Below are 27,130 nucleotides of genomic sequence, written 5' to 3'. Positions count from 1 at the left end.
CAATCTGTCTTTAATACCACTTTGGCTATCTAATCATCCTTATTTTGTCACTCATGATCCTTTGTATGATATTGACTAATCTACCTATTGAGATCATGAGGACCAACAGGTGGCGCTAGATCCACAACAGAGACCAAATAGACAGGTCTACAGATATATTTAATAGAGATMCAGAAAATGTAGTCATCCATACAAATGCATTACACGGAAAATAACGTGTAATCATGACACTTCACATCGCCGTGGAAGATGCCCTAGTCTCCTACACTGCGGCACAGTTAACTGATGGACATCCGTTTCCAGGGGAGGGCACTGCTAGTTCGACAAGTCTATCAGCGTGACGTGACTGGAAGGCAAATAAAAGTTTATCAACTCTCCTTAACAACCATATATGCTAGCCATATGCAGGCATCCCAACTTTGCCAGTCCACTTCAAAAAACGTCAAGGGTTGTGTTGTCGGCGCGCGTAAAGACCCCTTAAAACCTTCCTCCCAATGAAGCCATAACCTGCTCCAGCGTTCATCACGCAACCCACTAGCAACAACGAGATGTTAGTAGATAATCGTGTCTGGGCTCTGTTCAAGGGTCACTGGCAGCACACACTGACTTACTGGAGCGTTTTCTTCAGTTTCGGGCTGTGTATCGCGTTCCTGGGGCCGACCATCCTGGACCTGAGGTGTCAGACTCAGTCCACTCTGCAGGAGATCACCTGGGTCTTCTTCGCCCAACAGCTCTTCCTCATGCTGGGGAGCGCCCTTGGAGGACTCTTCAAGAAGACGTGAGTGAAAGCTGTCTGGTTTTGACTAGATGGTATACAGTTAATGTCAGAATTTACTTCTCGTAGCAGGTAAGGATAATTTACATAGGTTCGGGGGAATTAGGTTAAGGTTAGGCTAGCCCAGGGTTTCCCAAACTCGGTCCTTCGTTTCATAATGAACATTTTTGGAAGTATTGACCTTGGGCAAATCGATGTAGTCGGRGCTGAATTCCACAAAGCCTGGTCTCTGCTCAACTTCTTTGGAGTTCATCAGAAACCTTGTTCACTATGGAGTTGAGTTGTCAGCTAGGTTTATGCAGGTACAGACTGGGACCAGAAACTGCSCAGCATCTATTACACACCGGCCCTTTTATGTTGAGGCCCCCATTATTAGCCAAATAATAATTTATGCAGGCTAAAGATGGCCCATTGGATCTGACATTTACCGCCAGAACTGCTCTACGACAAAGATGGTCTACTAGCCTCAAACTCAGCTCTGGACCTCGAAGCCAGTTCCACTGCTTTTGTTCCACTGCAGTTCCACTGCTTTTTCCATTGTTCCTCTCTAATCATTAACTGATTTAGACTTGGGACACCAGGTGGGTGCAATTAATTATCAGGTAGAACAGAAAACCAGCAGGCTCTGGACCTCGTAGGGTAAGAGTTGAATACCCCTGGTCCTATAATATTGATAAGACAGTGACCACTCTAACAATGGAAATGAGTCCTCAAAGATGGGAGGAGGCGAGATCAGGTGGGGCCATTCTAGCCAATGAGGGCAGATATGCTTGTAACAGGCCATAGAGATAGATAGAGGCCTGATCTTTGTATCTGTGCCATTATAGCTTCTGTGACAGCATGGGCAGCGCTATAACGGACCCTTTGTGTCTGGAAGTAATTTAGCCATTTATTGTAGTCATTGCGCTCTGTAGAGTTGCTATTTTCTTGAGTTTTCACGTGTCAATTAACTTGTGATATTACTAGAATGCTCATTATACAATGATCCAAMATTTAAACAACATGTAAAGTGTTGTTTTCATGAACAGAAATAAAGGACCCAAAAAATGTCCATATGCACAAAAAGCTGATTTCTCTCATTTTGTGGACAGATTTATTTACATTCCTGTTAGTGAGCACCTTGCTAGATCGTCTGATACCAGCCACCCAAACAGCTGATGAAACTGTGTCTTTGCACAACTGAAGAATGTCTGCACAAATGGTCAGAAGCCGTCGCGGAAGCTCATCTGCATGCTCGCCATCCTCACCAGGGTCTTAACCTGATTGCAGTTCGGCGTCACAATCTACTTCAGTGGGCAAATGCTCACTTTCGATGGCCACTGGCTCGCTGGAGAAGTGTGCTCTTCACGGATGAATCCCGGTTTCAACTGTACCGGCCAGATGGCAGACAGCATGTATGGCATTGTGTGGACGAGTGGTTTGCTGATGTCAACCTTGTGAACAGAGTGCCCCATGCTGGCGGTGGGATTATGGTATGGGCAGGAAGGCATAAGCTATGGACAAGGAACACAATAGCATTTTACTGATGGCAATTTGAATGCACAGAGATACCGTGATGAGATCCTGAGGCCCATTGTCATTCCATTAATCCGCCATCACCTCATGTTTCAACATGATAATGCACGGCCCCATGTCAAAAGGATCTGTACACAATTCCTGGAAGCTGAAAATGTCCCAGTTCTTCGATGTTAGTAATTTCAATCAAATGAAAGCGTACATGTTTTTTTAACCAGGAATAATGAGTAGAAAGCCAAGGTCACAGACTGTTTCCGAACTCATTCATTCAGGCTCTCTACAAAGAACTTGTTACAGGCCACGGTCAGCGCAGCAACCAAGATGACAAACTCCTGAAAGTCCACTTCGCCGTCTTTGTTTTCATCCAGATCACTCATGATCTTCTCTACTACCATAGGGTCCTTACTTGCTGCCAAGAAGTCACTCACCAGACATTGAGCATGTTTAGGATGCTCTGGATCGACATGTAGTGTATTAATAGTCTGATKTAATCCACAAATATGATAGTCCGTTTAAAAAAGGTTAAAGCAGCGGTTCCCAAACTAGGGGTCGCGACCCCATGTGGCGTTGCCTGATATAAACCCAGAAAAAAATACAACAAAATATATAATATCGTCTTTGTATCTCAATCATTGTACTGTGGTTAACCTTAACGTTAAAGTCAACCAGAGAGCACCCTTAGATCATGGGTAAATGCAGCACTTGACCATTACACTTGAATAATTCGCACAGTGAATGGCTAGGCTCGCTACGCTATGAAACCACACACTATTGCACTTTTATATTACCGGCCGGCGGCCGCAATTGATATGGTGAAAWAAATGTGTGGGGAGACACAAACTCACATCAATACCTTTGTCAGATAACTGTTAAACAAAGCATTTATGCTATTGCTAGCAATCAAGAGGAAACTCTGACTGAACGACTCAAACTCCCCAGTTTACGCTCTCCAAATGGACGTTCGCTGTGAGGGCCGAGATGCCCATGCCTTGAGCCTGGCTGAGTGTGAATCTCAGTGATGCTCATGAATTGGAAAGTTTCGTATTTTGCTCTCTCACCACCCCAGAATATAACAAATGATTTCCCTCTGACAACTGGAAATATTGTTCCTATACTAATTACGTTTGTTTGAACCAAATGTGTCTGTCCTTGTGACCTTCACAGATCTCCAGTCCAATAGTTCTGCTCCGATACGTTTCCTGAGCTACTGCCACATGACTGGTGTTTAAATACACATACACCTGTATCAGAGCTGAAGAGATAACAGAGGGGGAGATAGGGTGAGAAGAGCGCGAGAGACTTGGGGGAGGGAGAGACCTAGAAAAAAAATAGATTTTTACATTCTGTTTTTAATTGCAGCTTGTTGAACAGAACATTACTACTGAGGCCACTACACAGAGAGTTAGTGGAAAGTTGGCAAGGCGGCAGTGTAGATAAGGCGTCTCCGCTGTACACTAGGTGCCTCAGGGGGCCTGATAAACTGTGATAAACCAGGTAAATAAATAGCTCTTACCTAGGTATTGGGTCAAGGTGACATTCCAGCTACAATACTGCCCATGTTAGCAGAGCTGGAAAAACAGCCCCTCATCTACCCCTCCATGGAGTTGCCTCTAGCACCGGGCTAAGGCCAGAGAGGGAGCAAAAGAGGGCTGGGTCCCGTCGCTTCCTGGATGGCAGACCAGATGAGACTGGAAGTGGAGAGAGAGGGTCAGTAAGGGTGCTCAATTAAATCAAACAGAGGGAGCTATAAATTGTAGTTAAATGAAAACAGTTCTCTTTCCCAAAAGCCACTATTACCCAAAAGAGTGCTCTAATATCCTCTCTCTCCCTCCCACCCCTTTCCAGGCTCCGCTGCTCCCTCTCAGCTCTCTTCGTCTCCAGTCTTGTCATCTCCGTGGTGTTTGCCATCATCCCACTTTGCCACCATGTGCTGATGCTGGCTGTTGCCATGGCGATATCTGGCACGGCAATGGGGGTGATTGACACCATCGCCAACCTGCAACTGGTGAAGCTCTACCAGAAAGACTCAGCCATTTTCCTACAGGTCAGGGAGAGGCAGGAGTAAAGGAGGAGAAATTAATGGGGGTCAGGGGTATTTTGATCACAAATTATGCAAAGATGATTCAAAGAACAGGTGGTCATTTTCTCTCCTTCTCCCACCATACCCCCCTCCATTTTCCTTTCTTTCTCTCCCATTCCTCCCTGTCTTCTACCYAGGTCCTGCATTTCTTCATAGGGCTGGGAGCGTTGGTCAGTCCCCTGGTAGCAGACCCATTCCTGTCAGAGGGGAGTTGTGTTCTGGGGGGGAACATGACAGCCAACTCCTCCACTGACCTCCATCACCTCCGCAGCTCCCTGGCAGGTAAGGGGACAACCCCTCTGCACAACGTATCCCACCACTACCACCTCCACACAGAGGGCATCATCACCACCAATGTGTCCTACGCATTCTGGATCATGGCTCTTATCAATGTAAGTGTATGAACACTTTTTAGCAGTTGGATTGTGGTGATGTAGCTGTAGGTTGGTGTTGTAGCTGTAGGTTGATACTGTAGCTGCAGGTTAGCAGTAGCGACTGGTACATTTGAATAGCAAAACAAAAGGGAGATTGTTCTGCAGGGCAGGCTTCCTCAACCACTGAGGGAAATGGCTCTTTTGCATAGACCGTACGAGGGAGTCAGAGAGAGACATGTTTTATTTTTTACAACTGCGTGCGTGTTCTCTCTCTAGCTGCCTGTACCAGTAGCAGTGTATGTGTTGATGTACCGTGAGAGGCTGTTCCCCTGCTCGGACCACAGCCCACGTCTACTGGACAAGGAGAAAAACTCACAGAAGAACCAACAGGACCACAATATCCAGGGTAAGACCACCCCTTACCCAACTCAGGGTAAGTCCCACAATACTCCCTCACACCTCCACAGATCCAGTGTTAAACCCCCCCACACATTCACACAACCCAAGGAAAGACCCCCCCTCAAATATATACAATGGCTGCCAGGGTAGAATCCCATACAGCCCCAACTAAAACATGGCTAGTGCTGGGCTGGAATAAAAGCCTGCACAACCTGTAGCTGTACAGGTCTAGGGTTGAAGACCCCTAAACTAAACCATCCTGTGCTGTCCATCCAGGTCACGGGGGTTTGTTTGGCTGCTGTAACTATGCTGATGTGAAGGATCGCCCTGCCTCCTATTTCCTCCTCTACATTCTGGGCGGAGCCGTGCTCTTCATCACTGACGGCATAATAGTGAGACTGAACCTTGCCCCCCCCCCCCCAACACACACGACTGTTAGTGCTAACTATCACCATCAGCCTTCTAACATATAGATTTGTTCTCTTACACAGGGTTCTTACACAGGATTCATTTACACCTACGCAGTGTCTCCTCCCCTCTCTCTGCCTCACAAGACAGCAGGCTGTCTGACCAGTGTGTTCTGGGCGTCCGTCACCGTGGGCAGACTGGCGTCTATATATCTGTCATACAGATACACACAACAACGACTAATCTCGGTCAGCCTGGTACGGACACACACTCGTGTTTTTGCATACTGTATTAGTAGTGTGTGCGTATTGAAGTGAAACTGCTTTTAAAACAGATGTTATTTGAGAGACGATTAAATATTTGATGTTTTTAAAACCGTCCGGTGGATGGCTTTATTGCACACACACAGTATATACACACACACACACACACAATGCATCCATGCACACGTGAAGAGCACGAAACGCAATTTGAATTCAAATAGTCATACATATCTGCATCAATGTTATTTTGTGTCATGCAAATTGCATAACAAGCATATAGATGCTTAACAAGCGTATAGATTACAGGTGGTAGATATGCTGATGTCCTTACAACATTATTTAGTGAAAAAGGCATGGACATGATATGACCATGTGAAAATAAATAATTTACCTCCACTGTCCTGCGCTCCCTCCCTCTCACTCACTGCGTTTCAGGCAGGGATGATGGCAGTGCAGTGTCTGCTGTTGATCCTGTACTCCAGCCCTGTGTTCCTCTTCATGGGGACATGTGTGTTAGGCCTCTTCATCAGCAGTGTGTTCCCCTGCATGGTGGCCCTCACAGAAGACATGGTCAACTATAAAGGTATGTGCACACACACACAGTAAGAACGCTTGTATTTAAATGTTAAAGGGTAAAGTGTCCTCTCCCTATCTTAGGGTGTGCCACTACTGTCCTGGTGACCAGTGCTGGTACAGGAGAGATGGTGCTGCAGCTTCTCACGGGACAGGTAAGGAATTCAGGGGGGTTACTGCTCTGTGAATAGGCTAGCCTGTGTTGTCTAGGTGTAATGCGTCTTTCTCTCTTCAGTTGATCCACAGTAAAGGCAGTTATAGTTTCATGTTGGTTGGTATGATATCATCCTGCATCGGATTCACAGTATTCCTGGGCCTACTCTACATCCAGCATCTACACAGGAGCTCCCAAGCAGGTACACACTCACACATACACCAACAGGTTGTGAGGAAACCATTTTAGTCAACTAAATCTCAAATCGTATTTATTTCCCTCCACAGCCACTAGCAAGGAAATCRCCATGACAGAGAAGCCTTCAAGTGAGTAATGGAGGCCGTGAGGATGAATCAATGGAAAGAGAGGACTGTTTAAAAGTGAAGGAAAACAGAAATGACCCAAATGTTTAAAATGGCTGGAGGAATCAATCAGCCCCCTGCTCCTTTCGTCCAGCTCTCAACACCCAGACAATCAAGTTAAACCCAAAGACTATCCCATCCTACCCAGTACCCCCCCCCCAGATCAACTGATTGATTCAGCTGGCCTTATATACCAAAATACATTTTATCATTCTAAACAGTATTTGAGTGGAGACAGTATTGTATGTTTTWGAACTGGGAAATGTTTTATGTACTACCTGTCTGACCATGACTGTAGCATTCATAAACCAGGAGTTGGGAGAGTAGATGTTAACTTGGCTTGTTCATGTGTCTTTTTAAATGCACTCTGACCCATGACACAGTGTAAAGCCATGAACAGGTGGAGACCAAAGCTTCCTCCATTGGCATGCTGTTTATTTAAACTCAACGGCAGCTGGTATCCTGCTGGATCCTTAACTGCTCCATGTCTCATAGAGCTTTCATGTAGACAGTGACCCGTGTGACTACAGTGGAGTGGTCACATGAGGACAGATGGTGTTGCTATGTGAGCAAGGTGTGGTGGTTAGTTACCTAGTAAAACTCACTGGATTAGGAAAACAAGTCTTGTGGGGACATACTTCCAGATCCAGTCTTCAGAGGCTAAGGAACAGACAAACAGGGTGACTAGAGCAAGGTTTTTTTAATAGTCTTCTGTTAAACGTTTCCTATTTCACCTCAAACACAAACGTGCCACTCCAAGACAAGTAGCTTGTAAACATTTGAAAAGCATTGAACAAATAATTTACAGAAGTGAACAAAACAAGAACAGAACGGTAGAAGCAAACAGTTTGTCATTTCAACTGCAAAAGTACTGGTTTTATAATTGAATTGTGATTAAAAWAAAAACTATTGTTAAAATGTAAAATACTTYYTTTTTTTTTACWGAAATATGCACTAGGTGTAATGCTGGGTTGAATAGGGTCTAATGAATGAAACCTGAATCAGAATGTTCACACCTACCTTCATCTACAATATGGCTGCCTATTCAGAGGTTGTCTTTATCAAAACTATGGTCATATTATAGAACTCCGACTACTGTATCAAGTTAACAAATCTAACTCTTTAGAAAATACACATTTGTAATAGGGCTTAACTGAAGGGACTCTGCCACTTTAAGAGGCATTAGGATTTTAAATGAAGCAATCAGCATGAAGCAATGATAAAGCGGTGACTCGCCCTTGTTTCAGTAAAAAGCTGAAGGATGGGGCTGGAGAAATGTAAGCACTCAAATTCAGATAGATGCGAGGACTATATCAAAACTATAGTTTTAACCATGTTTTGRGGCTATATAGAGTTGGTTTACATTTACTTTTTTYCCAAACACGAGTAAAACAAGCTTATTCTGGGTTCTGTTGGCCAGGAGAGTTGAACTAAGCTCATGAACCATTAAGTTATATTCTTCAAGAATCAATAGGTACATATTCATAAGTCAAATGGATGTAGCAACTGCTGATTGCCCCTTAGAATATAAACATTTTAAATGTAATCTTTAGATTTGCAATATTAAAGTATTTTGTGCATAGTTGTACTGTTGATTTGGGAAAAGAAATGTACAGAATTCATTTACAGCTATAAATTAGGGTTAATAGATTTTTCAAACACAGGAAAAAAAGTCATTTAAAACAAAGGACAAATCCAATACTACAGGTACCCTTTGTTCTAAGTGCCAATGTTGACACACACACAATATTAAAAACAATATTAAAGTCCAATGCATCAGTTTCTCAACATCAAATATTTTATGGGCAACAATTACCTTACTGATTTGTTGAATAAAATTTGTCAAAAAGCAACAAAAATAGCTTCTTATCAAAGAGCAATATCTCAAGCAATAATTTTGCTAGGACTGTCAGGGAGTGGACTGAGTGGGGAGGGGGAAACTGAAAAGGAGTTATTGGGAGAAGTTTGGAATTGTTTCTTATTGGTCTATTAACTAATTTACCGCATGGTGTCACCATGGAAGGCCAAAACTCCATCCCACCAAAACAGGCTGAAATTTCAGGCAGTCTTTTCAAACAGCTCTTAAACTGAAAGGGCATYATCATTTTCATAATTTCATTATTATTCCAACCTCTGTATGGTTGGATGGATAAATAAAAACACATGAAAATCAAGTCTGACTGCACTGGGCCTTTAACAATATCAAAATACTTAACAAAGACGGATTTAAGTTTCCCTCTAAGGCTTTGATTTGCAAATAGTCAATGTCATCATCACTTCCCAACACTGAGTAAAGAAAACAAACAAAACATCAGCGTTAAAAACAGACTACAGAACAGCATTGAGCCTAGCATCTGGCCATATTACAATTCAGTCGGGGGGGTAAATGGAATTCAGCTGAAGTACATACACACTTTTGTTATTTGATTGTCTTATTTACTTGTCAGATACAAAGAGGGAAAGGGAGCTTTGATTGTGTACTGAAAATGTCTTAGTTGTGCAAAATCGAGCTTTGCAGAATCACTCTAAACAGGATTCTGGTACATTAAAACCTCATTCATTTTCCTGATTCACAGGACTTGCAAATGTGGGTGACTATATTCCATACTTAAAGCTGGAATCCTTAATTGTGAAACAGCCACGTCCGTTTGCGATATTAGAATAAAGAAGTTACTGCAAACAGTCCCCCCCCCCTCCTCGGACATCATTGTACGCACGATAGAAGACTACTATGTACTGCGTTTTTTCTCTCAGCTCGGCCAGAACAATAATAACAGTGGTGGTGTGGCCAGGGGTGCGGATTCCCCCAACTGCGGAATCCATCTTTAAGGCAACTGTCATTAAAATCAAAATAACTATACAAACCTGTTCTAAAACATGAATCATACAAAGRAAATGTGTTAAGTCACATTACATCATAAGAATAAGTAACAAACCATATTTTGACAGGCTTCGTCATCTTTGTGAACGCCCTGTGTGGGTTGTCTCACTGTAGCCTGGGTACCAGACTGGTTATGCCTTCAACCATGCCACATCATTGCCCTTCCCAAAGTGTTGGCAAAGCAGAAACAGACCGACACCAACCAGGCTATTCACTGGCCATGTCATGGGAATGGCTGTTTTACCCCGACCTGTTWGTTCACTGGGAGAGGAAACATACTGTACATAGGAGAGCAGACATTAGACAAGTAATGGACTGGTAGAAATCTAGAATACTTACACTATGTATTCTAGTACTTCATCAAATTACTTTATAAACCAAATACTGTTGTAGTGCTCTGTTGAAGTTGAGGTTTGCGCCCAGGGAGACCAGGGCAGTGGGGAGGAGGGTAGAGAGTAGACAGGGGAGGGCTGTTCCCACACTCCTCAGGTTTGGCTTTAGGGGTTTAAGGCACCACGTTAACATGGCTGATTCTTATGGAGCAACATTACAGGTTAGTGACAAACTCCTCTGCCATCCAACAATTCAATTCTATCAGAGTCCAGATGTGATTTCCCTTCACACATTTCATGTTTTCCTTATAGCTTCACAACAGAAATGCACAGCCTTAGGGTTAGTTTATGGCGAGGATCCTTATTTGCTCAATCTCCACAAGGTTAGTAGTTATTTGGCAAAGGAGGTGATATTAATCTGTCCTACTATCTGAGGCGGCAGGGTTGTTTATAGGTTAGGAATGTGGTTAAGGCTAGGTTTTAGGTTGGGGTTACAGTAAGGGTTATGGCTTCTCATAAATTGACCTACAGGCATAGGGCCTTTTTGCATACATAAATTCAATATCTTCCAAGCATCACACATGCATAAGTCCCATAAATATGCATGTTTTTCTCTGGTAGAGACTGAGGTGGTTTGGTTCTGTTCTGATATGGCTGCCTGTATACTGGTCTAAGTGAGAGAATTACAGTAAGGACTTCATTAAATAACACATTTTGTTATGGCAAAAGACCATTACACACCGCAGAGAGCAGAGTCACGACCTCACACTGCTTCACATATACTGGCAGGCCTCACACTGCTTYAAATATACTGGCAGACCTCACACAGTTGAAGTCGGAAGTTTACATATAGGTTGGAGTCATTAACTCGTTTTTCAACCACTCCACAAATTTCCTATTAACAAACTATAGTTTTGGCAAGTCGGTTAGGACATCTACTTTGTGCATGACAAGTAATTTTTCCAGCAATTGTTTACAGATTATTTCACTGTATCACAATTCCAGTGGGTCAGAAGTTTACATACACTAAGTTGACTGTGCCTTGACACAGCTTGGAAAATTCCAGAAAATGATGTCATGGCTTTAGAAGCTTCTGATAGGCTATCATTTGAGTCAATTGGAGGTGTACCTGTGGATGTATTTCAAGGCCTACCTTCAAACTCAGTGACTATTTGCTTGACATCTTGGGAAAATCTAAAGAAATCAGCCAAGACCTCAGAAAAGAAATTGTAGACCTCCACAAGTCTGGTTCATCCTTGGGAGCMATTTCCAAACGCCTGAAGGTACCACGTGTACTATTGTTTGTACAGATGAACAAGTATAAACACCATGGGACCACGCAGCAGTCATACCGCTCAGGAAGGAGATGCGTTCTGTCTCCTAGAGATGAACGTAATTTGGTGCGAAAAGTGCAAATAATTCCAAGAACAGCAGCAAAGGACTTTGTGAAAATGCTGGAGGAAACAGGTACAAAAGTATCTATATCCACAGTAAAACGAGTCCTATATCGACATAACCTGAAAGGCCGCTCAGCAAGGAAGAAGCCACTGCTCCAAAACCACCATAAAAAAGCCAGACAACGGTTTGCAACTGCACATGGGGACAAAGATCGTACTTTTTGGAGAAATGTACTCTGGTCTGATGAAACAAAAATAGAACTGTTTGGCCATAATGACCATCGTTATATTTAGAGGAAAAAGGGGGAAGCTTGCAAGCCGAAGAACACCATCCCAACCGTGAAGAACGGGGGTGGCAGCATCATGTTGTGGGGGTGCTTTRCTGCAGGAGGGACTGGTGCACATCACAAAATAGATGACATCATAAGGTAGGAAAATTATGTGGATAAATTGAAGCAACATGTCAGGAAGTTAAAGCTTGGTTGCAAATGGGTCTTCCAAATGGACAAAGACCCCAAGCATACTTCCAAAGTTGTGGCAAAATGGCTTAAGGACAACCAAGTCAAGGTATTGGAGTGGCCATCAAAGCCCTGACCTCAATCCTATAGAAAAATTGTGGGCAGAACTGAAAAAGCGTGTACGAGCAACGAGGCCTACAAACCTGACTCAGTTACATCAGCTCTGTCAGGAGGAATGGGCCAAAATTACKAATTAAGTGTTTGTAAACTTCTGACCCACTGGGAATATGATGAAATAAATCTCTACTATTATTCTGACATTTCACATTCTTACAATAAAGTGGTGATCCTAACTGACCTAAGACAGGGAACTTTTACTAGGATTAAATGTCAGAAATGGTGAAACTTAGTTCAAATGTATGTAAACTTCTGACTTCAACTGTATATACTGGCATGTAGATGAGGGGATTGACAGTTAAGGTAAAAGTAGAGTTGGTGTTGACAAGTGTTTTCCATCTAAGAGAGCCGGTGAGGAGAAACATTAAGGTTAGCTGGTTAAAACATAACAAACAGGAAAATTATCCATTAAAAAACATCTAAAAWCTGAGTTGGGAATTGACAACACACCATCAAACAGTTTGTTGTGAAAGTGTGAAGTTCCACAAAAAGACTAGAAGGAAACTATGAAGGTTCAGATAGAAAGAAAAAGGTCTGTAATCCCTTTGGTCTCAGAGTGGAGACACAATTGGCTGTTCAGGTCAAGTGATGCACATTTCTGACTGGTCAGCWTCAAATCACTAGTCTTTGCAGCACCCGTTACCATGGCAATTCCTAAAAAGTMTTCTTTAGGAGAGGTGTCAATGGAGACCTGAAGATGGCAAGTTAAAAGAACAGGAAGTGTTCAAGGAATCATAGATGTGTGTGTGTGTTGGACACCTCTAAYCGTCTCAGTCCCTCCTGGCAGTGGATGGTCCTCATTTATCCAAATCATCAACCCCCATGTCTCCTGTGTCTGTTTGGGAGTGTGTGGGTAGAGCAGAAGTAGGGCCTCAGCGTCTGGGGGCTCCACAGGTTCCAAGGGTAAGGTCCCTTATGTCTTATGGGAGTCTGGAGTGAGGGGTCCGGGGGTGTTGGTCCCATCCAGGCTGTGTGTGGGGATATGGAAATGAGGGGTGAGCACCGAGGGGAACTGGAAGAAAACACAAGAGAACACAGAACAACTTCAATGGATCAAATAGAGCAGAATTTGGGTCAAAAACAGAAGATACAGTATAGAGCAGATACACAGAGACAGAACAGGCTCGAGCAGGAACCAACGAGGACAGAAAGTGGGATGAGAGAAAGACACTGAAGTGCAGAGAGGGATGAGAGATGATTGCGATGAGAGAGAGGGGGGGGGGGGGTGTTCTGACCTGGAACAGGGTGTGTGCTCCCTGCTGGCGGCGGGTGGCAGGGCTGAGGGGAGCCACCGGACTGAGCGTGCTCCAGAAGTGGATGTTAGACAGCAGGGGACTGGGGGTCAGCAACAGAGTGGGCGTCTGTAAACACACACACTAGTAGTTAGGAGAAAGACAGAAACCATGTCAGGAAAAAAATTAAAATAAATTGAAACATACTCAAATTACCATTTGGGAATATCTCAAAATGATCACCAATTGGCACAAAAATATTCTCAATGCTGGATTTAGAGCTGTAAGTGCTAGTATTTGAATTGAAAACAACATTCTCTTTTGTATCCATAATGGAGGTTTTGATTGTTTACCAGCAGCCCAAGGCAAAGCCAACCCAGATGAAGCTGGCCAGGGTCTGGCTCCAACGGAGCCGTCTCATGACCGCAGTAGCATAGATGTTAACCCACAGAGGGAAAATCTGAGAGAATAATGAGACCATTGTCAGGTCCTGCTGATATAATCTAATATTATGATCACAACAGGAACATGTGGTCAAACAGGTCAACATCCCATTGACAGGCCAAAGGAATGACAACAGTTGTTGTCGTGGGAACTCAGTTCAGACAGAGAGGGGTGTTCAATAAAACTACAACACTGCTGCCATCTGCTGGGGAAAAACTATCAATGAAGTTTGTTTACATGTCACCTCATCCCTAATCGTAAATGTATCTTCTCCTAATCAAGAATACATCTTCAACAATACTGTGAGTGTGGAGTGTAAAAATKGTGTAAAAATGCATGTGTGTGTGTGTCTCACCTGTAGCAGTGCTGGTGTGAGAGAGGCGGTGGGTAGTGAGGGGCTGTAGAGGTTCATAGGTGAGAGGTCAGAGGCAGTGACCACCAGTGTAGGAGTGGAAAGCTCCAGGACTTTAGGAGGCTTGCGGGCCTTGCCCCCAGTGATATGGCCACTCACACACACCGGAGACAAACTCATCTCCCTATTCCCTCCCTTGTCCCCGTTTCCTCCACATACCTCACCACTTGACACATGGCCAAAACTCTGCACCTGACAGAGAGAAGGAGGAAGCACACAGTCAGTTGAATCACAGAAAGCAAAAACATGAATGCTAAATCCCTCTTCGTGTTGAGTAATCTGCATCTCAGTGGATTGGACGAAGATGGACTCCATGTCGCAGAAGGTGTGTGTGTGCACATTATCCTTACCGCCTGTATCTGCGTCTCTGTCGGTTGGGAGGAGATGGACTCGATATCACTGTCAATCACCAGCTCCTGGGTGGAGTCCGGCACCATGCTGGGGGAGGGACTCCGAGAGGGCAACTCTGATAAGCTGAAACTATGCAGAATTCGAAGATTCGAGGATTCCAAGGTCTTGGCTTGCTCAAACGTGTACACAGCCTGAGGCAGGAGGGTGGAGTGTGTCCTCACTACATCATCTATGGGAGGTGGGACTTGGAGAGGGTACAATGGCGGATTGGATGTTTCTATAGTAACCTGAGGTGGTGGAGGGCTTCTCTTGGGAGGGGTGGTCCCAAACTTGATGACTGACGGCGATGGCATTGGCTGAGAGGGTGGGTCTTGGGCCCGGTTATTGGACTTCCTGTCGGCCATCTTGTCTCCGGGGTTCTCCATCTTGATAGACTTGAAGAGCTGCCGTCCATTTTGCAGCGAGGTGAGGGTGAACGAGGTGTACAGGCCAGAGTGGATGTAGTCATTACGGTTGGACGGCTTAGTACTGGACCCTCGTGTCGCTGTCACACCTTCACTCCTGTCCCCACCCTCATCATCTCTGGATGTGTTGTCCCCCCTCTCTGAGAGGGGCAGGCCACCCCCCTCCCCATCGGGCCGAACAGAGGCATCCCCTTTCAGAATGTCTGGGTACGAGACAAAGCGGTACACAAACTTCTGCCCGTTCACCTTCTTAATGATGTTCTACAGGAGAAAACAAGGAGAGGGATGTTACATTGTGGAGAAAAAGTAGACAGCTGAACGAAAGACAGACACTCTCCYCCCTTTGCCTGTCTTTTCTCCCTCTCTTACAAAAACAACCCACAGAGTAACTTCTGCGTGGGAATGTTCCATCCTTCCTGTCTGTGCCAAACAAACATCCAATCAGACCTGTCGTGCTCGGTCTTCAGCTAAACACAACTCACCACCCCACCCACTGACAGATGCAGGCTGTCTTTAGGCCAAACCACAGAGAGAGTGGGCAAGATACACAGCAACCGAGCAGTACTCTGAAGKACTGGGTGGTGACATGTCACAGGAGTGCTTAACCACAAAGAATTCCTTGCCCACAGCTCTACCCAGCCTAGCACTAAACTAAACCTAGGGCCCTATAAAATCTGCAATGCTGAGAACGCGGACGGAATCACGGAATCCAGAAACTAAAATAGAATTGAACAATATTCAAAAAATGTATTGAACTTACAAGGAAATCAACTAAATGTATTGAACTTATAACTTCCTGAAGAGGCAACGCGGGAATGCCTGTCTGTGTGCGTGTTTGTCTACCACTGTGTAGCTGTTAGCGATGATGCTAATAATAACTGTCTTCTGGTAGATGGAAAGGCTTTCCCAAAAACCTTCTCTATTAAATGTTACAAATGTTACTACAAAGTAACCTATGCCTACATAGCAGAATTATTATTTGAATCAATCCAGTTGTGATTTATTTAGCAAACATGCATGCTACAGAAACACTGCCAACCAAACAAGTCTCTTGCTGGTGTGTACTTGAATTAAAGGGTGTCTACTRGAGGTCGATCGATTATGATTTTTCAACACCGATACCGATTATTGGAGGACCAAAAAAAGCCGATACCAATTAATCGGACGATTTTTTAAATGTATTTGTAATAATGACAATTACAACAATACTGAATTACTTGTTTTAACTTAATACATGAATAAAATCAATTTAGCCTCAAATAAAAAATTTAACCTGTTCAATTTGGTTTAAATAATGCAAAAACAAAGTGTTGGAGAAGAAAGTAAAAGTGCAATATGTGCCATGTAAGAAAGCTAACGTTTAAGTTCCTTTTTTATTTTATTTTTTATTTCACCTTTATTTAACCAGGTAGGCTAGTTGAGAACAAGTTCTCATTTGCAACTGCGACCTGGCCAAGATAAAGCATAGCAGTATGAACAGACAACACAGAGTTACACATGGAGTAAACAATAAACAAGTCAATAACATGGGTAGAAAAAAAAAGATAATCTATATACAATGTGTGCAAAAGCATGATAGGCAATAAATCGAATAATTATAATTTAGCAGATTAACACTGGAGTGATAAATCATCAGATGATCATGTGCAGAAGAGATACTGGTGTGCAAAAGAGCAGAAAAGTAAATAAATAAAAGCAGTATGGGGGTGAGGTAGGTAAATTGGGTGGGTAGTTTACAGATGGAACTAGTACAGCTGCAGCGATCGGTTAGCTGCTCGGATAGCAGATTTTTAAAGTTGTTGAGGGAGATAAAAGTCTCCAACTTCAGAGATTTTTGCAATTCGTTCCAGTCGCAGGCAGCAGAGAACTGGAAGGAAAGGCGTCCAAATGAGGTTTTGGCTTTAGGGATGATCAGTGAGATACACATGCTGGAGCGCGTGTTGCGGGTGGGTGTAGCCATCGTGACCAGTGAACTGAGATAAGGCGGCACTTTACCTAGCATAGCCTTGTAGAGACCTGGAGCCAGTGGTCTGACGACGAACATGTAGCGAGGGCCAGCCGACTAGGGCATACAGGTCGCAGTTGTGGGTCATATAAGGTGCCTTAGTAACAAAACTAATGGCACTGTGATAAACTGCATCCAGTTTGCTGAGTAGAGTATTGGAAGCTTATTTGTAGATGACATCGCCGAAGTCGAGGATCGGTAGGATAGTCAGTTTTACTAGGGTAAGTTTGGCGGCGTGAGTGAAGGAGGCTTTGTTGCGGAATAGAAAGCCGATTCTTGATTTGATTTTGGATTGGAGATTGTTTGATATGAGTCTGGAAGGAGAGTTTGCAGTCTAGCCAGACACCTAGGTACTTATAGATGTCCAATATTCTAGGTCGGAACCGTCCAGGGTGGTGATGCTAGTCGGGCGTGCGGGTGCAGGCAGCGAACGGTTGAAAAGCATGCATTTGGTTTTACTAGCGTTTAAGAGCAGTTGGAGGCCACGGAAGGAGTGTTGTATGGCATTGAAGCTCGTTTGGACGTTAGATAGCACAGTGTCCAAGGAAGGGCCGGAAGTATATAGAATGGTGTCGTCTGCGTAGAGGTGGATCAGGGAATCGCCCGCAGCAAGAGCAACATCATTGATGTATACAGAGAAAAGAGTCGGCCCAGAATTGAACCCTGTGGTACCCCCATAGAGACTGCCAGAGGACCGGACAACATGCCCTCCGATTTGACACACTGAACTCTGTCTGCAAAGTAGTTGGTGAACCAGGCAAGGCAGTCATTAGAAAAACCGAGGCTACTGAGTCTGCCGATAAGAATATGGTGATTGACAGAGTCGAAAGCCTTGGCCAGGTCGATGAAGACGGCTGCACAGTAATGTCTTTTATCGATGGCGGTTATGATATCGTTTAGTACCTTGAGCGTGGCTGAGGTGGCACCCGTGACCGGCTCGGAAACCGGATTGCACAGCGGAGAAGGTACGGTGGGATTCGAGATGGTCAGTGATCTGTTTGTTGACTTGGCTTTCGAAGACCTTAATAGGCAGGGCAGGATGGATATAGGTCTGTAACAGTTTGGGTCCAGGGTGTCTCCCCCTTTGAAGAGGGGATGACCACGGCAGCTTTCCAATCCTTGGGGATCTCAGATGATACGAAGGAGAGGTTGAACAGGCTGGTAATAGGGGGTGCGACAATGGCGGCGGACAGTTTCAGAAATAGGGGGTCCAGATTGTCAAGCCCAGCTGATTTGTATGGTCCAGGTTTTCCAGCTCTTTCAGAACATCTGCTATCTGGATATGGGTAAAGGAGAAGCTGGGGAGTCTTGGCGAGTAGCAGCGGGGGGCGGGGCTGTTGGCCAAAGTTGGAGTCGCCAGGAGGAAGGCATGGCCAGCCATTGAGAAATGCTTGTTGAAGTCTTCGATTATCACGGATTTATCGGTGGTGACCGTGTTACCTAGCCTCAGTGCAGTGGGCAGCTGGGAGGAGGTGCTCTTGTTCTCCATGGACTTTACAGTATCCAGAACTTTTTTGGAGTTAGAGCTACAGAACATGCTCAGAACATGAGAACATATGAACGCTGGTGGTTCCTTTTAACATGAGTCTTCAATATTCCCAGGTAAGAAGTTTTAGGTTGTAGTTATTATAGGAATATTTCTCTCTATACAATTTGTATTTCATATACCTTTGACTATTGGATGTTCTTATACACTTTAGTATTTCCAGTGTAACAGTATAGCTTCCGTCCCTCCCTCGCTCCTACCTGGGCTCGAACAGGAACACATCGACAACAGCCACCCTCGAAGCAGCTTACCCATCGCTCCACAAAAACCGCGGCCCTTGCAGAGCAAGGGGAACAACTACTCCAAGTCTCAGAGCGAATGACGTTTGAAAAAGCTATTAGCACGCACCCCGCTAACTAGCTAGCCATTTCACACGATTACACCAGCCTAATCTGGGAGTTGATGGGCTTGAAGTCATAAAACGAGCAATGCTAAGCATTGCGAAGAGCTGCTGGCAAAACGCACAAAAGTGCTGTTTGAATGAATGCTTACGAGTCTGTTGGTGCCTACCATCTCTTAGTCAGACTGCTCTATCAAATTATAGACTTAATTATAACATAATAACACACAGAAATACGAGCCTTAGGTCATTAATATGGTCGAATCCGGAAACTATCATTTCGAAAACAAAACATTTATTCTTTCAGTGAAATACGTTACATTGCACAACCTTCAATGTTATGTCATAATTACGTAAAATTCTGGCAAATTAAGTTCGCAATGAGCCAGGCGGCCCAAACTGTTGCATATACCCTGACTCTGCGTGCAATGAATGCAAGAAGAAGTGACACAATTTCACCTGGTTAATATTGTCTCTAACCTGGATTTATTTTAACTAAATATGCAGGTTTAAAAATATATACTTCTGTGTATTGATTTAAGAAAGGCATTGATGTTTATGGTTAGGTACAGTCGTGCAACGATTGTGCTTTTTTTCCGCAAATGCGCTTTTGTTATATCATCCCCCGTTTGGCGAAGTTGGCTGTCTTTGTTAGAAGAAATAGTATTCAACCACAGTTCGCAACGAGCCAGACGGCCCAAACTGCTGCATATACCCTGACTCTGTTGCAAGAGAAGTGACACATTTTCCCAAGTTAAAAGAAATTCATGTTAGCAGGCAATATTAACTAAATATGCAGGTTTAAAAAATATATACTTGTGTATTGATTTTAAGAAAGGCATTGATGTTTATGGTTAGGTACACGTTGGAGCAACGACAGTCCTTTTTCGCGAATGCGCACCGCATCGATTATATGCAACGCAGGACACGCTAGATAAACTAGTAATATCAACCATGTGTAGTTAACTAGTGATTATGATTGATTGATTCTTTTTTTATAAGATAAGTTTAATGCTAGCTAGCAACTTACCTTGGCTTCTTACTGCATTCGTGTAACAGGCAGGCTCCTCGTGGAGTGCAAAGGCAGGTGGTTAGAGCATTGGACTAGTTAACCGTGAGGTTGCAAGATTGAATCCCCGAGCTGACAAGGTAAAAATCTGTCATTCTGCCCCTGAACAAGGCAGTTAACCCACTGTTCCTAGGCTGTCATTGAAAATAAGAATGTGTTCTTAACTGACTTGCCTAGTTAAATAAAGGTGTAAAGAAATATATTTATAAAAAATAAAAAATAAAAATAAAAAAACGGCCAAACCGGTGTCCAAAAATACCGATTGTTATGAAAACTTGAAAATCGGCCCTGATTAAATCGGTCGACCTCTAGTATCTACACCCAAAAATGAAAATGTCTTAGTGGTCTCCTGATGTGGTTTAAACATTGTTGTAGACTTAGAACACCCAACTTTGTTGTTTTTCTATTTAAAAAGTGTGATTGAAAAGTCAGAAACCTGGACAAATCTGAAACTAAATGGAATTAGGCTAAAAAATAAAACAGATTTTATAGGGCTTTATGAACCCTGGCCTCATTTTCTCAACTAGCCKCATCGATGGGCCCCTTGTCTATGCTAATGTGAGGTGTGTGTTTGTGTGCACCTTGTCATAGTAGTATCTCAGGGCTCTGCTAAGCTTGTCGTAGTTCATGTTGGGTTTGTTCTTCCTGGCGCCCCACAGCTTGGCCACCTCCTCCGCCTGCAGCAGCTTGAACTCGCCCTCCTCATTAGTCCAGCAGATCAGCTGATCATTGGTGGGGTCCAATAGGAGCTGGAGCAAGAACTGCCACAGGGTCACAGAGCTGTCCATGCTCCCCGCTACAGAGAAAGAGAGAGGGGATGTAGAAGACAGATCAGACATGCAGTGTCACCAACAGGCAGTTATCAAACTGTTGAACTGCGACTGCTCATAGCCTGATAGAGACCCCCCATTCAGAATCTACAGCCTCAGTCAACAAGCCTAACATACCTGCCTTTTTCTGCACTCAACAACGCGAAAGCAAAAATGTTTAATTGGCACCAATGCCATCAGACATCAATATAAGTTCCAGCATTTTTTAATCACCTAATAATAAGTTACTGTTTGGAATTCAAGGTGATTTGAAGATCAGTGATTCTGCACAGCCTAGTGCCTTGGTCAGGCTCATCTCAAACGTCCTTAAAACAGCGTTTTTTTAATTCAATCAGTTGTGACGACAAGCTGTTTTCTAAAAAACGTTTGGAGAAATGCTGTACACATTCATTCATTTGCTCCAAGACCTCTCCATCACGGTTGACAACTCCACGATATCCCCCACCCAGAGTGCAAAGAACCTTGGCGTGACGCTGGACAACACCCTGTCGTTGTCGGCAAACATCAATGCAGTGACTCACTCCTGCAGGTTCATGCTCTACAACGTAGAGTTCGACCCTACCTCACACAAGGAGCAGAGCAGGTCCATTTCCAGGCTCTTTTCATCTCCCTACTAGACTACTGCAACTCGCTGTTGGCTGGGCTCCCTGCTTGTGCCATTAAACCCCTGCAACTTATCCAGAACACTGCAGCCCGCCTGGTGTTCCACCTTCTCAAGTTCTCCCATGTCAACCCGCTCCTCCACTGGCATCCAGTCGAAGCTCGCATCCACTACAAGACCTTGAACACTTGACGCGCCCCCCCCCCCAAAAGATTTCTGACTTGTAGAGGTGCAGAAGACACTTGGAGGACAACAAAGGAGCAGGGAGCTTTGTGCTGTCGTCCTCAGCTGTGAACTTGGCAGTGAGCGAACACAGAATTTGAGAGGAGAGCTCTGCTGTATAAATATGTCATATATAGGAAGTAAGGGGGATGCTACTCCAGTCGAGGCCCATTAAATGGCAAGGTGGAGCCCACACCTGGGATAGGGACGGGACTAGGGTTGTTTTCAAACTCAGGAGCAGCATTAGTTTTTCAAATAAAAAGGTAATTGACAAGGAAAGCTCAAAACTGATTTCAATTGATTGATTGGGCCTATAAATGCTAAACAGAAATGATACATCATAAATAGCCTTAAAGAGTAACTACATTTAAAAAACAACTAATACATTTGTAACCGGCCTATCTGGCATCGATATGAGTCAGAAACAGTTATTCTTGTGTCATAATTGACTACAAAAAGTCAGTCTTGCCTAAAACGGAGCTTGGAACATCCGTGCGTCACAACAGGTAAATGAAGGTTGGGTTTTGATGTGACGATGTACACTTGCTCACTAACATGGGGTGAGCAGTTGTGGTGATGGTGCTCGATCCAATAGCATAGACAGGTCTACCCAGCAGAATGACTTTGTTAACATAAGACAACACACATKACATGGTTTTACTTCAGAAATACTGCACAAAACACCTTAGATGTAAAATTGSGCAACCAAAACATTCTGCAAAAACATTAAAATTAGACTTCTTGAGTCATCATTCTGGGAATTTTGAGGAAGTGAAATGTATTTCTGCAGAATCGGTCAGGAAACACACCTCCAAGACTGAAATCTGTTTTTTCTAATGAGCAACAGAAATGCACATGCCAATCAGTGGGTTGATTGGTTTTTTAACATCAAAGTAAGCTACAGTGCATTCGGAAAGTATTCAGACCCCTTAACTTTTCCCACATTTTGTTACGTTACAGCCGTATTCTAAAATTGATTAAATCATTTTTTTAAACTCATCAATCTACACACTAATGAAAGTGAAGGTTAAGAATTTTTGCAAATTTATCAAATAAAAACTGATACCTTATTTAATTAAGTATTCAGACCCTATGAGACTCGAAATTGAACTTAGGTGCATTCTGTCTCCATTGTTCACCCTTGATGTTTCTAAAACTTGATTGGAGTCCACCTGTGTTAAATCCAATTGATTGGACATGATTTGAAAAGGCACATGTCTATATAAGGTCCCACAGTTGATAGTGGATTAAGATTTTTCAACGCCGATGCCGATTATTGGAGGACCAAAAAAAGCCGATACCGATTAAAAAATATATATATATATATATATAGAAAAAAATATATATTTAAAAAAACAATTATAATAAAATCGGCCAATTATATATATATATATATATATAAAATAATGACAATTACAACAATACTGAATGAACAATGAACACTTATTTTAACTTAATATAATACATCAATAAAATCTATTTAGTCTCAAATAATGAAACATGTTCAATTTGGTTTAAATAATGCAAAAACAAAGTGTTGGAGAATAAAGTAAAAGTACAATATGTGCCATGTAAAAAAGCTAACGTTTAAGTTCCATGCTCAGAACATGAGAACATATGAAAGCTGGTGGTTCCTTTTAACATGAGTCTTCAATATTCCCAGGAAATAAGTTTTATGCTGTAGTTATTATAGGACTATTTCTCTCTATATCATTTGTATTTCATATACCTTTGACTATTGGATGATCTAATAGGTACTTTAGTATTGCCAGCCTAATCTCGGGAGTTGATAGGCTTGAAGTCATAAACAGCGCAATGCTTAAAGCATTGCGAAGAGCTGCTGGCAAAACGCACGAAAGTGCTGTTTGAATGAATGCTTACGAGCCTGCTGCTGCCTACCACCGCTCAGTCAGACTGCTCTATCAAATCAGACTTAATTATAATAAACACACAGAAATACAAGCCTTAGGTCATTAATATGGTCAAATCCAGACACTATCATTTCGAAAACAAAACATTTATTCTTTCAGTGAAATACGAAACCGTTCCGTATTTTATCTAACGGGTGGCATCCATAAGTCTAAATATTCCTGTTACATTGCACAACCTTCAATGTTATGTCATAATTACRTAAAATTCTGGCAAATTAGTTCGCAACGAGCCAGGCGGCCCAAACTGTTCCATATACCCTGACTGCGTGCAATGAACGCAAGAGAAGTGACACAATTTCACCTGGTTAATATTGCCTAGCTAAATATGCAGGTTTAAAAATATATACTTCTGTGTATTGATTTTAAGAAAGGCATTGATGTTTATGGTTGAGTACATTCGTACAACGATTGCGCTTTTGTTAAATCATCCCCCGTTTGGCGAAGTTGGCTGTCATTGTTAGGAAGAAATGGTCTTCACACAGTTCGCAACGAGCCAGGCGGCCCAAACTGCTGCATATACCCTGACTCTGTTGCACAGARCGCAAGAGAAGTGACAATTTCCCTAGTTAACTTCTTTAGGGGGTGTGGGACGGTAGCGTCCCAGCTGGCCAACATCCAGTGAAATTGCAGAGCGCCGAATTCAAAAACAGAAATACTCATTATAAAAGTTCATAAAACATACAAGTGTTATACATCGGTTTAAAAGATGAACTTCTTGTTAATCCAACCACGGTGTCAGATTTCAAAAAGGCTTTACGGCAAAAGCATACCATGCGATTATCTGAGAACAGAGCCCAGCAGACAAATCATTAAACAGTYACCAGCCAAGTAGAGGAGTTACACAAGTCAGAAATAGCGATAAAATTAATCACTTACCTTTGATGATCTTCATATGGTTGCACTCACAAGACTCCCATTTACTCAATAAATGTTTGTTTTGTTCKATAAAGTCCCTCTATATCCAAAAACCTCAGTTTTGTTCGCGCGTTTCGTTCAGTAATCCACAGGCTCAAAGGCAGTCACAACAGGCAGACGAAAAATCCGAAAAGTATCAGTAAAGTTCGTAGAAACATGTCAAACGATGTTTATAATCAATACTCAGGTTGTTTTTAGTCATAATAATTAATAATATTTCAACCGGACAAAAGCTTCGTCAATATAAAAAGGAAAACAAGACGCGCTCTCGGTCGTGCGCATGAAAAACCTCTGGGACACTGCAGTGTCCACTCATTCAGAGTGGTCTTACTCCCTAATTTTTCAGAATACAAGCCTGAAACAATTTCTAAAGACTGTTGACATCTAGTGGATGCCATAGGAAGTGCAATCTGTATAGGCAGTCAATGGAAAACTACAAACATAAACAAATCCCACTTCCTGGATGGATTTTTCTCAGGTMTTCGCCTGCCATTTCAGTTCTGTTATACTCACAGACATTATTTTAACAGTTTTAGAAACTTGAGTGTTTCCTTTCCAAATCTATTATTATATGCATATCCTAGCTTCTGGGCCTGAGTAGCAGGCAGTTTACTTTGGGCACGCTTTTCATCCGGAGGTGAAAATAGTGCCCCCTACCCTAGTGAGGTTAAAATAAATTCATGTTAGCAGGCAATATTAACTAAATATGCAGGTTTAAAAATATATACTTGTGTATTGATTTTAAGAAAGGCGTTTATGGTTAGGTACACATTGGTGCAACGACAGTGCTTTTTTCGCAAATGCGCTTGTTAAATCACTTGTTTGGCGAAGTAGGCTGTGATTCAATGATAAATAACAGGCACCGCATCGATTATATGCAACGCAGGACAAGCTAGATAAACTAGTAATATCATCAACCATGTGTAGTTAACTAGTAATTATGTTAAGATTGATTGTTTTCTAGAAGATACGTTTAATGCTAGCTAGCACCGTACCTTGGCTCCTGCTGCACTCGCATAACAGGTAGTCAGCCTGCCATGCAGTCTCCTCGTGGAGTGCAATGTAATGTAATCGGCCACGATCGGTGTCCAAAAATGCAGATTACCGATTGTTATGAAAACTTGAAATCGGCCATTCCAATGAATAGGTCGACCTCTAGTTGATAGTACATGTCATGGCTTGGTTTTTGCTCTGAGGTTGAAGGAAGTGTCCGTAGACAGGATTCACGGGAGAAATGGGGGTTGCTTTGCTGCAGGAGGGACTGGTGCACATCACAAATAGATGGCATCATAGGGGAGGAAAATTGTGGATTTATTGAAGCAACATCTCAAAACATTAGTCAGGAAGTTAAAGCTTGGTCGCAAATTGGTCTTCCAAATGGACATTGACCCCAAGCATACTTCCAAAGTTGTGGCAAAATGGCTTAAGGACACCAAGTCAAGGTATTGGAGTGGCCATCACAAAGCCCTGACCTCAATCCTGTAGAACATTTGTGGGCAGAACTGAAAAAGCGTGTGTGAGCAAGGAGGCCTACAAACCTGACTCAGTTACACCAGCGCTGTCAGGAGGAATGGGCCAAAATTCACCCAACTTATTGTGGGAAGCTTGTGGAAGGCTACCCAAAATGTTTGACCCAAGTTAACCTTTCTAGCGCAGGCGTTCCGCTAGCGGAACCCCTCGACAACATTCCGCTGAAAAGGCAGCGCGGAAAATTCAAAAATTATTTTTTGAAATATGTAACTTTCACACATTAACAAGTCCAATACAGCAAATGAAAGATAAACATCTTGTTAATCTACCCATCATGTCCGATTTCAAAAAGGCTTTACAGCGAAAGCACAATAATGATTATGTTAGTTCAGAGCCAAGTCAAAAAAACACAGCCATTTTTCCAGCCAAGAATAGGAGTCACAAAAAGCAGAAATATAGATCCAATTAATCACTAACCTTTGATCTTCATCAGATGACACTCATAGGACATCATGTTACACAATACATGTATGTTTTGTTCGATAATGTGCATATTTATATCCAAAATCTCAGTTTACATTGGGCGCGTTACGTGCAGTAATGTTTTGATTCCAAAACATCCAGTGATTTTGCAGATAGCCACAGAAATCCCAGAAATACTCATAATAAACATTGATAAAAGATACAAGTGTTATTCACAGAATTAAAGATAGACTTCTCCTTAATGCACCGCTGTGTCAGATTTAAAAAAAACTTTACGGAAAAGCAATATCTGAGTACGGCGCTCAGAGCCCAATCCAGCCAAAGAATATCCGCCAAGTTGGAGCAACAGAAGTTAGAAATAATGATATATTCACTTATCTTTGATCTTCATCAGAATGCACTCCAGGAATCCCAGTTGACAATAATGTGATTTGTTCCATAAAGTCCATCATTTATGTCCAAATAGCCACTAGTTGTTATTGTGTTCAGCCCAGTAATCCATCTTCATAGACACTAAACATCAAAGTTCTTACAGGTCGTAGAAAACATATCAAACGATTGATTCCATACATCTTTAGGATGTTTTTAACATAAATCATCAATAATGTTCCAACCGGAGAATTCCATTGTCTGTAGCAAAGCACTGGAACGAGAGCTAATCCTGGGT

At 42.8% G+C, this 27,130-nt stretch overlaps 2 protein-coding genes across 4 annotated transcripts in view; one reads left to right on the top strand and one right to left on the bottom strand.

Moving 5' to 3' along the window:
* The first annotated feature begins 318 nt into the window (after positions 1 to 318).
* LOC111967461 (major facilitator superfamily domain-containing protein 4A) lies at positions 319 to 7,843 on the top strand. 2 transcript variants are annotated; one of them, XM_023992500.2, is made up of 10 exons: positions 319 to 778; positions 4,136 to 4,334; positions 4,508 to 4,762; positions 5,021 to 5,150; positions 5,420 to 5,535; positions 5,617 to 5,808; positions 6,250 to 6,397; positions 6,472 to 6,542; positions 6,623 to 6,743; positions 6,829 to 7,843. In XM_023992500.2, the coding sequence occupies exons 1-10, from the start codon at positions 549 to 551 to the stop codon at positions 6,873 to 6,875; spliced, it is 1,509 nt and encodes a 502-aa protein (XP_023848268.1). In that variant the 5' UTR covers positions 319 to 548; the 3' UTR covers positions 6,876 to 7,843. The 2 variants fall into 2 exon arrangements, with proteins under 2 accessions (XP_023848268.1, XP_023848277.1); XM_023992509.2 differs by having other exon boundaries at positions 323 to 778; positions 5,635 to 5,808.
* LOC111967472 (ETS domain-containing protein Elk-4-like) overlaps positions 7,589 to 27,130 on the bottom strand; it is a 32,223-nt gene continuing 12,681 nt past the window's right edge. For both annotated transcript variants that reach the window (XM_023992522.2, XM_023992529.2), the window contains exons 2-6: positions 20,593 to 20,807; positions 14,587 to 15,312; positions 14,180 to 14,428; positions 13,384 to 13,509; positions 7,589 to 13,160 (exon numbers count right to left, since the gene is read on the bottom strand). In XM_023992522.2, the coding sequence (XP_023848290.1) occupies positions 13,062 to 13,160; positions 13,384 to 13,509; positions 14,180 to 14,428; positions 14,587 to 15,312; positions 20,593 to 20,799 (1,407 nt within the window). In that variant the 5' untranslated portion in view covers positions 20,800 to 20,807 and the 3' untranslated portion in view covers positions 7,589 to 13,061. The remainder of the gene's footprint in view (positions 13,161 to 13,383; positions 13,510 to 14,179; positions 14,429 to 14,586; positions 15,313 to 20,592; positions 20,808 to 27,130) is intronic.

The sequence above is a fragment of the Salvelinus sp. IW2-2015 genome, linkage group LG1, assembly GCF_002910315.2.
Source record: "Salvelinus sp. IW2-2015 linkage group LG1, ASM291031v2, whole genome shotgun sequence".
Lineage (NCBI taxonomy): Eukaryota > Metazoa > Chordata > Actinopteri > Salmoniformes > Salmonidae > Salvelinus > Salvelinus sp. IW2-2015.
The sequence above is the reverse complement of the archived record's forward strand: the minus strand, read 5'-3'. Positions and strand labels throughout refer to the sequence as shown.